Source organism: Colias philodice, chromosome 3 (genome assembly GCF_061535455.1).
Source record: "Colias philodice isolate Cphi_HAF_F1 chromosome 3, ilColPhil1 Martin Lab GWU primary, whole genome shotgun sequence".
NCBI lineage: Eukaryota > Metazoa > Arthropoda > Insecta > Lepidoptera > Pieridae > Colias > Colias philodice.
Window position 1 is genome coordinate 3,566,445 of NC_143088.1, and position 13,717 is coordinate 3,580,161.

A 13,717-nucleotide genomic window follows, 5' to 3' on the forward strand; every position below is an offset into this window, starting at 1 on the left:
ATCATTGTGTAACTAACTTGTACTGAATAATAAAAGCTCATTATTTAATGATAGAAAGTATTTCGCTGTAAAATATACAAATGACAATAAATTCGTAATAATTAACGTATTACTTCATTTGATTTTGTGCCATTATATTATATTGCTTGTGATTGAATAATTTTAGTCTTTAGAATATTATACATAATAATATCTTGTTTATATTTATAGGTCTCTGTAAGACAATGCGCTTTCTTTTAGTCTGACAGACGATGAAATATTCAAACAGCACGTCTATAGATTTAAATGTCTGATATCAGCAATTAAGCAATATAAGCAACAATATAGGTTGGGTAACTGAATGCCTATCGAAAACTGGTCTTATAAGTTGTAATACCTAGTGTCTAGTACTCTGGGTCAGCTGGGTGACGAAAATTGACATAGCATAATTAGACAAGCCTACGCAAAAGTGATTGCAAAAATTGTCTTACATACTCTCACTTGAGACAATGGGTATAATTATTAACGTCAATCTCAAAACGGTTCACATCTCCAATTAAGAACGGCGCCTTTGTCGTAACAAATATTTTGCTAATAGGCGAGAGGTATTCCAATCTTATCTGTGCAATTACTAATAGTGTATGAATCACCTTATTAGAGTTAAATTATGTTCAAATAAGGCGCACTTGATATTGCTATTTATAATAATTTTAGCATCTTTTATTACTTTATTATCTCCCTAGCAATGAAACCTACGTTATTTTTAATTGGGGCGTCGGAATTGTAAAAATACATATTTTAATTATATTATTTCGACGTGATGACGTAAGTTGTGGTATGCAGTTTCATTTTTTGCATTCTATAATAAATCTTATTTATAGTTTTATAAATTCTACCTTGGGAATTATTATAAATCACTTTCCGTATTCAGTTTGGATAATGAATGGCCTATCCTGTAATAAATCAAAACTACTAAAAATATTCTTATGACAGGAATTCAAAGCTTTTCAATTTTCAAAACGTTTCTAATAAAATAAAGTTTGTTGTGAAAACATTGGTTGTGAGCTGATCAAGAAATACGCAATAGGTTTAACACCTTTTCATTGCAAATTCGAAATCGACAGTTAAAAAACTTGATCAATAATATTCATATTTGATAATATCTACATTGTTCAGGACAATAGATCTATTGTTTGTAAATAATACAATGAGTGCATTTTCGATGAGAATTTTGATAAATCTTTATCAATATTTAGAATCATAAACGTGAGTGTAACAGACTGTACTGTGTCCGAATAAAAAAGGGTTTTAATTTGTTTCATTGTGGGAGATTTTTCTTAGAAACGACTGAAATTGTTCTGAGAAATCTGTCACTAATATGCCCGAGACAAGAAGAGCTCTATGTATTTCAATTCAAAGCAAACGCACAGAAGATGTCGCTGTTTCGAATTAAAAGCTTCACGTGTCTATTCCTGAGATAAATCCTCTCTAGTACTTACCTTTTATGTATTGATTTGTTCCAATGTTAAATCATTGTACTAAATTATATAGGGAATAATTATTTATCTAAAATAGTAAATACAAAATATTTAATTAAATTAGTCCTTGATAAATTAGTTTTCTGCATTTCATTGTGATTAAAATATTATATCTAAGGGGACCAAACCTAGATCTTCAACGGTATGTGCAGAATTAAACCATATACTTCAATTATTTGTATATTCATATCAATATTGATAGATATAAATTTATAAAGAATAGAAAAAATTCGATCACGAGGCGGGACTCGAACCCGCATCCTTCGCGCCATTCCGGGGCGGATGCCTTACCAACTCAGCCACTCGTGACCCGCCAGAGCAATCGAATTTATTCTATTCTTTCAGTTTTATGTGTCTGAAGGGACACACCGCGCGCCATCTATTGAGATGATTAACAACCATTTCAACCAATATGAAGCACTTTTCAGTGAATACAATATTGTAACGATGGAACACGACCTTTTTTGTTGAATTTATATTTTTGGTTTTATGGCATTCAAATGCTTTATAAATATAAATTTATAAAGAATAGAAAAAATTCGATCACGAGGCGGGACTCGAACCCGCATCCTTCGCGCCATTCCGGGGCGGATGCCTTACCAACTCAGCCACTCGTGACCCGCCAGAGCAATCGAATTTATTCTATTCTTTCAGTTTTATGTGTCTGAAGGGACACACCGCGCGCCATCTATTGAGATGATTAACAACCATTTCAACCAATATGAAGCACTTTTCAGTGAATACAATATTGTAACGATGGAACACGACCTTTTTTGTTGAATTTATATTTTTTTATATTTTATAAATTTATATTTATAAAGCATTTGAATGCCATAAAACCAAAAATATAAATTCAACAAAAAAGGTCGTGTTCCATCGTTACAATATTGTATTCACTGAAAAGTGCTTCATATTGGTTGAAATGGTTGTTAATCATCTCAATAGATGGCGCGCGGTGTGTCCCTTCAGACACATAAAACTGAAAGAATAGAATAAATTCGATTGCTCTGGCGGGTCACGAGTGGCTGAGTTGGTAAGGCATCCGCCCCGGAATGGCGCGAAGGATGCGGGTTCGAGTCCCGCCTCGTGATCGAATTTTTTCTATTCTTTATAAATTTATATTTATAAAGCATTTGAATGCCATAAAACCAAAAATATAAATTCAACAAAAAAGGTCGTGTTCCATCGTTACAATATTGTATTCACTGAAAAGTGCTTCATATTGGTTGAAATGGTTGTTAATCATCTCAATAGATGGCGCGCGGTGTGTCCCTTCAGACACATAAAACTGAAAGAATAGAATAAATTCGATTGCTCTGGCGGGTCACGAGTGGCTGAGTTGGTAAGGCATCCGCCCCGGAATGGCGCGAAGGATGCGGGTTCGAGTCCCGCCTCGTGATCGAATTTTTTCTATTCTTTATAAATTTATATTTATAAAGCATTTGAATGCCATAAAACCAAAAATATAAATTCAACAAAAAAGGTCGTGTTCCATCGTTACAATATTGTATTCACTGAAAAGTGCTTCATATTGGTTGAAATGGTTGTTAATCATCTCAATAGATGGCGCGCGGTGTGTCCCTTCAGACACATAAAACTGAAAGAATAGAATAAATTCGATTGCTCTGGCGGGTCACGAGTGGCTGAGTTGGTAAGGCATCCGCCCCGGAATGGCGCGAAGGATGCGGGTTCGAGTCCCGCCTCGTGATCGAATTTTTTCTATTCTTTATAAATTTATATTTATAAAGCATTTGAATGCCATAAAACCAAAAATATAAATTCAATATCGATAGATATTTGTTATTTAAATTCACTAAGTAATTTATATAATATTTAGAGCAGTGCGCTCGTTGAATACAATTATCAAAATACTTTAATATGTACTAGCGGTCCGCCCCATTCATTTTTATATATAAGATAAGGAGGGAGTTTAAATAAAAAAGACTTTGTCTTTTATACTAGACAGACAGGGATGTGTACAAAAAATTAAATAAAAATTAAGGTCAGACTATCAGAACAATACGCACACCATAAAAGCTCAGCGTAGCAACAAGCTTTCAAGAAAAGCCATAAATTTTGGTTCATTATCATTCTTATTTAAAGGCATTCTGGATAAGAATAATATCAGATTATTGCAACAAAATAAATAAATGGAGAAGTTGCAGAGATTTTAATACTTATATGTTAATTCGGTATATAAGCTACTAAACTGCCAAGAGTCATAAAAATATGTTTTGGCGATATTGAGAAACAAATATCCAAAAATCCAAAGTTTCGCATAATATATTTTAATAATAAATTCAAGTTGGCTAAGATGCTGTTTATGTTATTTATGTTGTTTAAGTACATTAAGCAATGATAGAGGATCGAATGTCAAGGGAAATGCCTTATTTAATGCACGTCGTTAATATGCGATTAACCTTACGAAGTATGTGTCTAACTGGCTAGTTTTTTTACATTCTATGAATATTTGAAATTCGTTAATAATATATTAACGTAATTATATACTTATATGGGCATATGTTAGCTGCATGGGCATATTGTCTATTGATATAAAATGGTAACGTAAAAAGTAATGATTAAGCTCTCTGGTGATCGGCCTTAAGAGGAAATATATTGTGTGTAACAACTTTTGAACATTCTTAAAATAAAGTTGTCTATTATGATTTATTATGAAAGTATAATATAAGATGTTTACCGTGATGTTTTGGAAATGTTTACTTTAGCAGGTAAAACTCTTGTTTGCGTTTTTGTACCTTATAAGAGCTTTTTGCATTGGCAAACATCAATTCGATTTGAAAATAGTCGTTTTACTTGTGTGAAAAGTGAGCAAACTGATTTACGTTTTTGAATTGATAATAGCATACTTATTATGTGTTTTTATTTCATATGTATAAGTAGTTTATATAAGTGCACATGGTGCACATTACTGCCTAATTAAAAAAGTTTTCCCGGCAATTAAGTACTTCGATAATCGGCAGTATTTCGACAAAGTCCTATTTTAACTATGAAATCATTGAATTTATAAAAAAGTATGTTTTGTATAATATTATAGGAGGAGGTAAATAAAAGATCACACATCCGTGGTTTATCTTAAAGTATATTTAACTTATCAAGTCTTAGGTGTAACTTATATTATATCACTCGAAGCTTAAGACCTTCCCTTGGGGCTGGGGGCGGCTTCTTCCGCATCCTTGTACCAGTCCTCGCTGCAAAGAAAATATTATTATTATCTATTACAAAGTCAATAGTCATATATGTATGTACCTATTACATGAATCATAGTATGGTTCTAATTAAATGAGTGATTCACGAAGCGAAGGTAGAGCAAGGTAAATATTTTCTTCGTCAATGTAGAGTTCAATGATGTTGTCGTATTTCAACGTAATTGGATTTAAAATAACATCTTTTTATATGCAATTTAAATGATTTTCTTGGAAGAGGCTTAAAGAAAACAAACTATATTGCATTGCAAATTATTTAAGGAACTAATGCATGCACTAAAAACTCAACGATTATTTATTGAGAATGTGACAAAATGTGTTACAAAGTACATTTATTTCGGTAAGTTTTGACGTTCTTTATTGAACTTACCATCCACGGACGTTCTCAGGGGCGTCACACTTCTGTGTCTCTTCGTTGTAGACCTCTCCAACTTGGCAGCCGAGGTCACGGGGTTCGATACCGTTGAGGCACACGTAGAAACGTTGGCAGTCGTTGGGGTGGGGGAATTTGGGGTGAGCCACGGTTTGACCTTGTGGGTCCACTAACTGATCCTTGGGGCACTCGAAACCGTCCTTGAGTTTCTCTGGAGAAAGAAATGTGATTAAATCTTACAGTAATTGCATATATGTCTAAGCGTATAGAAGTTTATTAATAATCCTGAATTACATGATTTTATATTAGTCAGTAAATGTGGATATTATGAGGAAATGCTTGGGAAGTAACAATTAAGTGTCAATAAAAGGAGCACAATAGTTCATAACCAGAAACAGCAAGAATTCCAAAAATGGCAGTGAACGCAAGGAACATGAATCCGTGGAAGGGCATATCGATCACCGAACCTCTCACTGTATACATTACACACGACTAAAACTTGCTCTTTGTGTTATCTGTGCCACTGACCGGTTAAGTGAGAGGGCTAGTTGCCACGCCAATCTACATCAATATCATTAACAAATTCTTGACGTATTGACCTTCAAATTACTCCATAATAATTCAGCTAAAAGACTATTTGCGATTAAGGAACTGCGATCGTGGTAGTAAATGTCCACTCGCTGGAGTTATTCGAGCGATCTTGTTACAAATTAAGTAGTCAATTATCAATTTTGGCGTTGCTTTATCATGTTTTACACTCAATTTTAGTGTATTCTGATTCTAACACACTTATAACATGTGGAAGTATGAAATAACTTGTAAATTGGTAAGTCACACGAAATATTACCTAGACATCATCTTTTAAAGTTGTACTTACTGTCTTGTGTGGCGCATCCTTGTCTTCCAATGGAGTCGGGCCAGACACAGGTACCGGAGTACTCGTCGAAGTGGAGTCCGGCTGTGCACTTGACCTCGATGGCGTCACCCTCGATACAGTTGAAGAAAGCGTTGCACACTGTTGGGTCGGGGTGGGCGAAGAAACCGTTTCTACGGGGGCATTGTGCGTTGGGCTTGGGGGGTTCTGTAAAGGGATAGCTTGTTAGATCTGGAGGTATTGGTTTTAATATTGAGCATCACTGAAACACAATATGACTGGTAAATCAAAGAGGTTTAATAGATGAAATTCCTTAAAATTCTACGTTTAACAATAGGTCCTATTTGTTTGTGCACTGAGTCGGATATATTTTTGCGTAGTCTAGAACGGAATCTAGTTATGTAATTACGGATAGTATTCATTCATATCTGAAACTCTGACTTTCTATATAAACATTACATTTAAATTAAACAAAAATTCTACCTATGTTAGTAGCCTATTTATTTACAAACTTATATTTTATTGATTGATTCCAATCTTTATTATCAATATTTCCATAAGCGATAAGTGCCATAATTACATCATTTCAGAGTAATATACAAATATATTGCCCGTAAAATACAAGTTTTACTACGAAATGTTATTTGCTGTTAAAAGAAACTGAATTACGTATAAAAATAAAAGCGTCAAGGTGAATTGTCGAAAGTTACTTTTGAAATCGAATTATTAAATAAAACGAACACATTGCATCACACTAGAAATGGGAATTATATATAAGTAAAATGTTGAAATCCTTGAAAATTCTTGATTATTCGTAAGGCTGATTTCTAGGAAACAGTTCTCTTTATTCTACAAAACAGGAAGTTAGATTTCTCTTGGGTTAATAGACTTTAACATTATATATATACTTCTTGTTCCGGCGTAGAAATAATATCTTTGTATTTAGCACATTCTTTTAAATTAATTAAATTTGATAAAATCTAGATGAGTGCTAGATAAACATTTACTTCATATCAAATTAAATTTAAAGTTATTTTAATCTGCTATGGATGCTAATAATTTAATATGTGGCATCCTTTTAATATTGGTGTTCAATTCAGTAGCGTGACCTAGGCGGTCAAAGGTAGACAGGATACTTTCATGTCTGGCACAGAAAAACGACCTTGGGACATTCATTGTGCATATATGCATTATAGATATATATGAAATTGTAAGTATATAAAATTTAATGATTTCGCTGGACCTATTAAAAACACTAACTAATGGACATTGATTTATTGTTTGCGTTTACGTTTACATTGGTATATTTTATTATTTCCTATGAAATAATAACTTTATTAAAACAACTAGTGTGGTACAGTGTAAATACTACCTGTGTAAATACTAAATACTACACGTTGAACATTTATACTTCCATGTTTTTTATTCGCGTTCAATTCCTATCGTTACGTACTCTCATAAATTATCTAATTAAAATACTACTTACGAAGTTCAGTCCTGTCTCCACAGTCGACGTTGAAGGGCTGGTCACATTTGTTGATCTTCCTGATAGTAGGGTCGAAAACTAAACCGTCTGGGCAGAGCTTGGTGGTGGCGACACCATCTACACATTCGTAGAATTTGTCGCACTGCCTTTCATCTTCGTATTGACCGTCCTTGTTGGGGCATTTGAATTGGGCATCTAGAAGACACAAACGAACAATTAGAATATAGCTGAGGTTGGGATTATGTTTGGATTATGTCGTTTGTTCGTTATTAATTTAGTGGATGTAGATCTTGTATTGTTAAGAGACGTAATGGAAAGATAATTTATACCGTTTTTTCTTCATATTAAATGAATATAACTACAATATTAAAATATTGTATTCGAAGTAATTTGTACCTGCTCTACCTCCTCTATTTGGAATAGATCGTGGTGACAAAGAGTGTGAAAGCGAATCAATCAAACCGAGAAGTAGAACAGTTGTATTTGTTACTTTAAAGAACGGGTCAGCATTATATAACAACGCACTATTATATAAGCCCAGTGAACGTCAGCGACACATTATTGGTTTACAATACTTGCTCTTACGATTGCTTCGGTTAGCAATACCTAATTGATTGACAACGTGTTAGGGTCGTGTTGCACTGCATGTTGTAACGGAGTTGCATGTCAGACTTTGACGCACGCAAATAACAATATAAAGGTCTAAATATTTGCCTGCGAAATTGCTAGAAGTGTATTGCATTTATAGCTTAGCTGTATTGATAGTGCGGTTTGAGATACAGCTAATCTCAGGCCTATTGCATGAGATATTACGACAAGACACGCGGCTCTATTGCATATAAATAGATATAATAGAAAAATATTTACAAAGAAGAAACTTAGTCACGTCGTCACGTGTAAATAACACGTTTCGGTTGCAAAATCATTAAAGAGCGACATTTGATTTATTTAAAAAATATTTAGCATTTTGCAATTCAAATTTTAGCTAATTGTCAAGGCCGTGGCAAGTGAATTAGTAAACTTTACGTTTATTTTTTAAATATTTTAATTTCTATCAATATATTTAAAATAGCGTATGTCATCCTATCAGATTTATACAAAACACATCTCTATTACGACACTATTGGGTCCTCATTGTATAACTTAACATTAGATTTGTATCTAGCTAATAATTACATATGTAAATGAATTGCCGGAATGAGTGGGCAGCCGGTCTTGTGTTACCTAATGACCTTTTAGATGCCTCTCATGGAGGGGTTACATTCTCAACCTACATCTGCTACTATGAGGAAGAACATTAACAATTATGTCTCTATATTTAATTTTTAACTGCATATTAAACTTTAAATCAGTGTATTAGATGATAAAACGTATTTTGACGTTATTACCTATACGGAACCATTGTACCGTTAGAAATCAATTTTGTAAGTAGGTACCTACAAAATAAAATTGTCACCTTCCGACACCAAAAAAAAGTACAAAACAATACAAGAACGACTCAATCAGCATCTAATCCGTCTATTGTTTACGAACATCCACGGCCGTGCACGTGGGATACAAGATGGCATGCGACGCCCGCGCACCATACCGCGACGAGCGGGGGCGGGTGACGCAACAAGTGAAAGTGAGGTGACGGTTACAACATCTTGGTGCATCGCTTGGATGCATCAGGGGTCGTGGGCTGACCCACAGATTCTGTTGAGCTGTGGAATCTTCTCGTGTTAGAATTTATAGGTAATTTTCCGATGTTTATCTTGTTTTCAGAATGTAGAGTTTATTGAATGATAGACCCTTTTCATATTAGAATTTATTGTAACGTAAAAATGGTGAACATATTTTTTCTGAATTCACATTCAATGAATACCCACGAGTATACAAATAGTAAAGCTGTCAGTTGAATATAAATAAAAGGAAAAAGGACCATTCAACCAAAAAGTGTACTTTCTTTGATTATTTATTATTAATAATAATAAATAAATACAACATTGCGTTTATTATGTTATTATAATTACGCAAGTTTTTAATAAATTAGGACACTAAGCTAATTTGGTACAATAAAAAAACATTAATTTAAATTATTATGTTTAAATTAATAATTAATTATAATTAATGTATTCAAATAAACTATTAACAACACGTCGTATCATGTAGAGCAAATCAGGATATTTTATTTTAAACAGTAACTGCAAAAATTACTTACTATTTAACAGCAAATGATCTAATATCCGAAATAATAAATTTTATAATGTTTGTTTTTTATTCCTAAATGTAAAAAATAAAGCTCGTTTTCCTATTAGCTTTTTAAAAACACAGACTTAGTCTTGTGAAAGAATTATTAGTAGCCATAATGTATTCTTATTGCCTCATCTTTCGAAGTAGAACTATTACAGCTATGGCATGTTCCAGCCTATATTTGATCCAAGGGTAAATATTTAAACTTGAAGATATCTTGCTTAATGGTCATAACCTTTCATGGAACAACCTGTTGTTTCGATACTACATTCTGTTGACTGAATTCAGTTTCTTTCTCTAGTTTGAGTTTTCTTGAAATTATACAAATGGTATAATTATGTGGATTTCTTAAAATGAATTCAAAGCTTATTTGTCAATAAACGTAAGAAAGTGTATGTGATGACAAGGAAAAATTAATTAAATTTTCATATTAACGTCGAATTAACGATAATTACCGATATTGAAATTTTAATCGCATTAACACTGTAAAGAATTTGTTTGCAATTGCTGTAAAATACTATTCGTGACTTGTGTAAAGTAATCGTATTGCAAAAGATAATCAAGAATTTGCGTAAATTTTAATATTATGGTGTGTCAAAACATTATTTGCGTAATAAGTGGAAAAATTGAGTGAACACTACCGGTGAATGTCAATGTCATAGGTACCTTTAGAAACGCAGTGAAGAGTATACTCGGAATTAATGTGTTTTTTTATTAACTAATGCAATAATAAATTAGCATTAAATTAAGGAAAGGTTGTTAGAGACATTATGAAATTATAGAAATCACTATTACGATAAATTATGCCCACTTTTAATGAGCCTTCCAATCGGCTAAAGAGCAAAGGGTGACGTGTGAACTGTGAACTATATAGAAAGACGCAGAGCTTATTTTTAAAGAAAGATTAATCTTATTTTATATAAAAGCTTTTGTGACATTTACATTATGTAATTACATTATGTATTAATAGGTATATACATTTTTAACACGTACAATTTTTTTTTCACTTCTTTCGAATTAAATTTTTTTAAATAAACTTTATACTGATCGATTATTTCTATTCTAAACTATCAATTTTAAATGGAATCTTATTAGACTATAAAATATATTTAATTATAACCTTCAGATTTCGAAATATCCTAAACAAGTGTAAAAAAGAGACAATTTCAATATATTTAGTACAGATAAACGACTTTTGAATACTAATCGGAAAAGTTGGCTCTACTGAATACAAATTTTTACGTGTTTAGTGGTGAAAATGCATACTTGTGGATTTGCCCACGGTTGTGAATAGAATTTATTATTAATCTTATATTTTTTTCACACGATTACAGTGAACTGATTTTTGATCCGGGTTCTTTTCTTATCTTTTGTGTTTTGGGCATTCCAAATATGTCAAGGAAAGTAGAGTAGGCAAAAGTTACCGTACGTAACTTTTTCAGTTCAAAATTAATTTGTTTTATTGTCTCTTTTTGGACACTTGTACTAGTCTATGACCAATATTAATTCACTATTATATTTAATAATATAATATAATACTTAAATCTAAAGGCACTAAAGTTTAATATAAGTTTTCCTTACTTGCAAGAGCGGCAACCGCTGCCAACACGATGAACACTTTCATGATGACCTTTTGATAATCGATTTTTATAAAAATTTAAATTACTATGACTAGATTGATGTCCGACCCCACTGGCAACCCTGGTGCAACTGACAGATTCAAGCAACGCGCGCGCCTTTTCTTCACCCGACCTGCGTATGCGCATAAACCGGTACGAAGTCTTAGGTGTAATTTTAAAAGTCTCCTATCTGTAAAACAATTGTGATTCTAATAAGAAAGAGCCTTCTTAACATGTAAAATATGTGACGCATTGAGCTGTCATCAGCTAAGACTAAGATCGCACGCAGTTATTTCATAATTTGAGGACAAATGGATGACACTTGGATTTAACGCCATAGAAGGGTAACTTTAGTGAAGGGAGAAGAATTTGATTTATTTCCAGTTAATAATTATTTTTGTATTGTTATAGTCTTATTATAGTTTATACAGAAATAAGAGTTACAGAAACGTTCGCATGAAATTGGATATTTTTCCTCAACTTTAAATTTACGGATTATTTGTGTTTTAGGAACATACAACATTACACAACTTTAAGAGTTTCTTGTTAAAATGAATCGCTGGAGAAATAGTATTAATATCTTAAATGTAAACGGCATTTAAAATAGTATTTGTACCAGCTTGTTTAACGCGATTAAAGCTTTCGAGTGAGCATAAGCTAGCAAGCAAATATGTTTCGATCTTTCAGTTTATTGTCTTACATCGTGCGTTCTGAGAATTGAAGCGAAAGCAATGTATTATTTTGAGTTCTTATTAAATATGTATTATTACCTACATATTATGTACATCGATATAAATCTTTGTAAAATCTTCTTTAAAGCGAAGGCATATTGTTTTTCTTGGTCCAATTATTTATTCAATTTCCATAATATAACATTTCTAAAGATCACAAAACGGTAAATTCTTAAGGTGATGAATTAATTTTTCTAACATTTACGGCCCTTTTCAAACCTTCGTAATTTTTATATTAACAAAGTTGTCGTGATGAAAATTCTTGACAAGAAAGTTCAATAGTAACACAATACGTCTATCGTTTTAGAAACATGATTCCATGATATTTTCTCGATAGAAAAAAAATACAAAGTTATCATTGTTATTTTTTTTTAATCTCTGGCATCTTCAAAATAACAAACGTAAAGTTACGACTTTTTGGATATTAACTATAAAATATACAACCTATACGTCTACCGTGTTAGAATTTTGAAATATGCGATGGTTTTGAAATAAACAAGAAATACTTGAAATTAGCGCGCGACCAGCCAATATAGCGAGAGCCGCCCTGTACCTTCCTACCCCGATCGCTGCACGAGTCATTCCCGCTACGGCCGTCACACGGGGAACTTGTGTCGCTCGCGCAATCGTAAAAAAGGGTGACAACACGATAAGACAAAATGAGACAAATGGGGACAATAAAGAAAATAAGAAGAAGAAACATAAAGGTTGGAGGAAAAAGAATGCTTACAATTGGAACAAATTAATGAAGTAAGTTGGTTTTATTTTAAATTTGATGATAATTGTATTATAGACGATGTTTGATATGTACCCCTGTTTTAAGTACATAACGAATGTGTAAGATTTTTTCATTTATAGCATAAATAATCTGTTCAGAAATCCGGAATCCAGAAGGAAAATAAACCCACTGATTGTTCACAATGTGAATCCACTCCTTCGTAAGTACCTTTATTCAGTCAAAAATGTATGTTATCAAAGCTCTACTGGTTTTATCGCATGATTCCATTTTTAGCAAAAAGCAACAAAGTTCAAAGAAATAAAAAATCATGGTGAACTTAGTGGAAGTATGGTGGACATAATATGGAACAGGAGCTCATTGGAGTAGTATTATATTTAAAAAAAATACGAAAAAATTTCAAGAATTACATTTCTTAGTAGTTAGGTGGTAGATAAGTATGTTGTATAAAGAATTTGATGTTGATATCTGTGCGGGAAATTGCTTAGTACTAAAACAGGTTTATATTCATATTTACATAGTAATGTGAGTTTTCATTTCGAAAAATTTTGTGTAAGTATATAAAATTGAGTATTTATATTTATTTATTTATATATTTATTATTTCTTAGTACATATTAAGTTAAATAAATTTTTTTTGTGTTGTATTGTTAGCATGTACCTAGCTATATTTCAGTGAGGAAGAGGGAACTTCCCTACTACAGGTCTGTATGACTTAAAAGGGAAGTTCCAAATGTTTGTGACCACACCGCCATGCTGACCAATAAATAAATTGTTTAAATTGTTTAATGGTTTAAATTAAATTGAGTTCCTGGGTGATCTGGAAACACAATTGGGCCCGGAAGATGGCGCTGCAGTCACTCCTCCTAATCACATGAACCGATTTGGATGAATATTTGTGTGCACATTTCATTGTTGTGGGATGA

At 32.5% G+C, this 13,717-nt stretch overlaps 1 protein-coding gene and 5 non-coding genes across 6 annotated transcripts; 3 read left to right on the forward strand and 3 right to left on the reverse strand.

Annotated features, from left to right (window-relative positions):
- Positions 1-1,750: 1,750 nt before the first annotated feature.
- TRNAS-GGA (transfer RNA serine (anticodon GGA)) lies at positions 1,751-1,826 on the reverse strand. Its single transcript has one exon. It is a non-coding gene; the product is annotated as a tRNA-Ser (tRNA).
- Positions 1,827-2,059: 233 nt separating this feature from the next.
- Positions 2,060-2,135, reverse strand: TRNAS-GGA (transfer RNA serine (anticodon GGA)). Its single transcript has one exon. It is a non-coding gene; the product is annotated as a tRNA-Ser (tRNA).
- A 397-nt stretch (positions 2,136-2,532) lies between these two features.
- Positions 2,533-2,608, forward strand: TRNAS-GGA (transfer RNA serine (anticodon GGA)). Its single transcript has one exon. It is a non-coding gene; the product is annotated as a tRNA-Ser (tRNA).
- Positions 2,609-2,841: 233 nt separating this feature from the next.
- Positions 2,842-2,917, forward strand: TRNAS-GGA (transfer RNA serine (anticodon GGA)). Its single transcript has one exon. It is a non-coding gene; the product is annotated as a tRNA-Ser (tRNA).
- Positions 2,918-3,150: 233 nt separating this feature from the next.
- On the forward strand, positions 3,151-3,226 carry TRNAS-GGA (transfer RNA serine (anticodon GGA)). The gene has a single exon. It is a non-coding gene; the product is annotated as a tRNA-Ser (tRNA).
- A 1,371-nt stretch (positions 3,227-4,597) lies between these two features.
- Positions 4,598-11,449, reverse strand: LOC149489510 (protein obstructor-E-like). Its single transcript, XM_089713258.1, has 5 exons — positions 11,288-11,449; positions 7,475-7,669; positions 5,992-6,195; positions 5,112-5,325; positions 4,598-4,726 (listed from the first exon to the last, which is right to left on the reverse strand). Exons 1-5 carry the CDS (start codon positions 11,328-11,330, stop codon positions 4,669-4,671), a joined length of 714 nt encoding a protein of 237 aa, XP_089569384.1. The 5' UTR covers positions 11,331-11,449; the 3' UTR covers positions 4,598-4,668.
- Positions 11,450-13,717: the final 2,268 nt, after the last annotated feature.

Excerpts from the sequence above, each read along its gene's own strand:
- LOC149489510 (XM_089713258.1), bottom strand. The coding sequence starts at position 11,330 with ATGAAAGTGTTCATCGTGTTGGCAGCGGTTGCCGCTCTTGCAA. Across the intron at positions 7,670-11,287 it reads AGCGGTTGCCGCTCTTGCAA|ATGCCCAATTCAAATGCCCC; the intron begins GTAAGGAAAACT and ends TGTGTCTTCTAG. Across the intron at positions 5,326-5,991 it reads AGGATGCGCCACACAAGACA|AGAAACTCAAGGACGGTTTC; the intron begins GTAAGTACAACT and ends TTCTTTCTCCAG.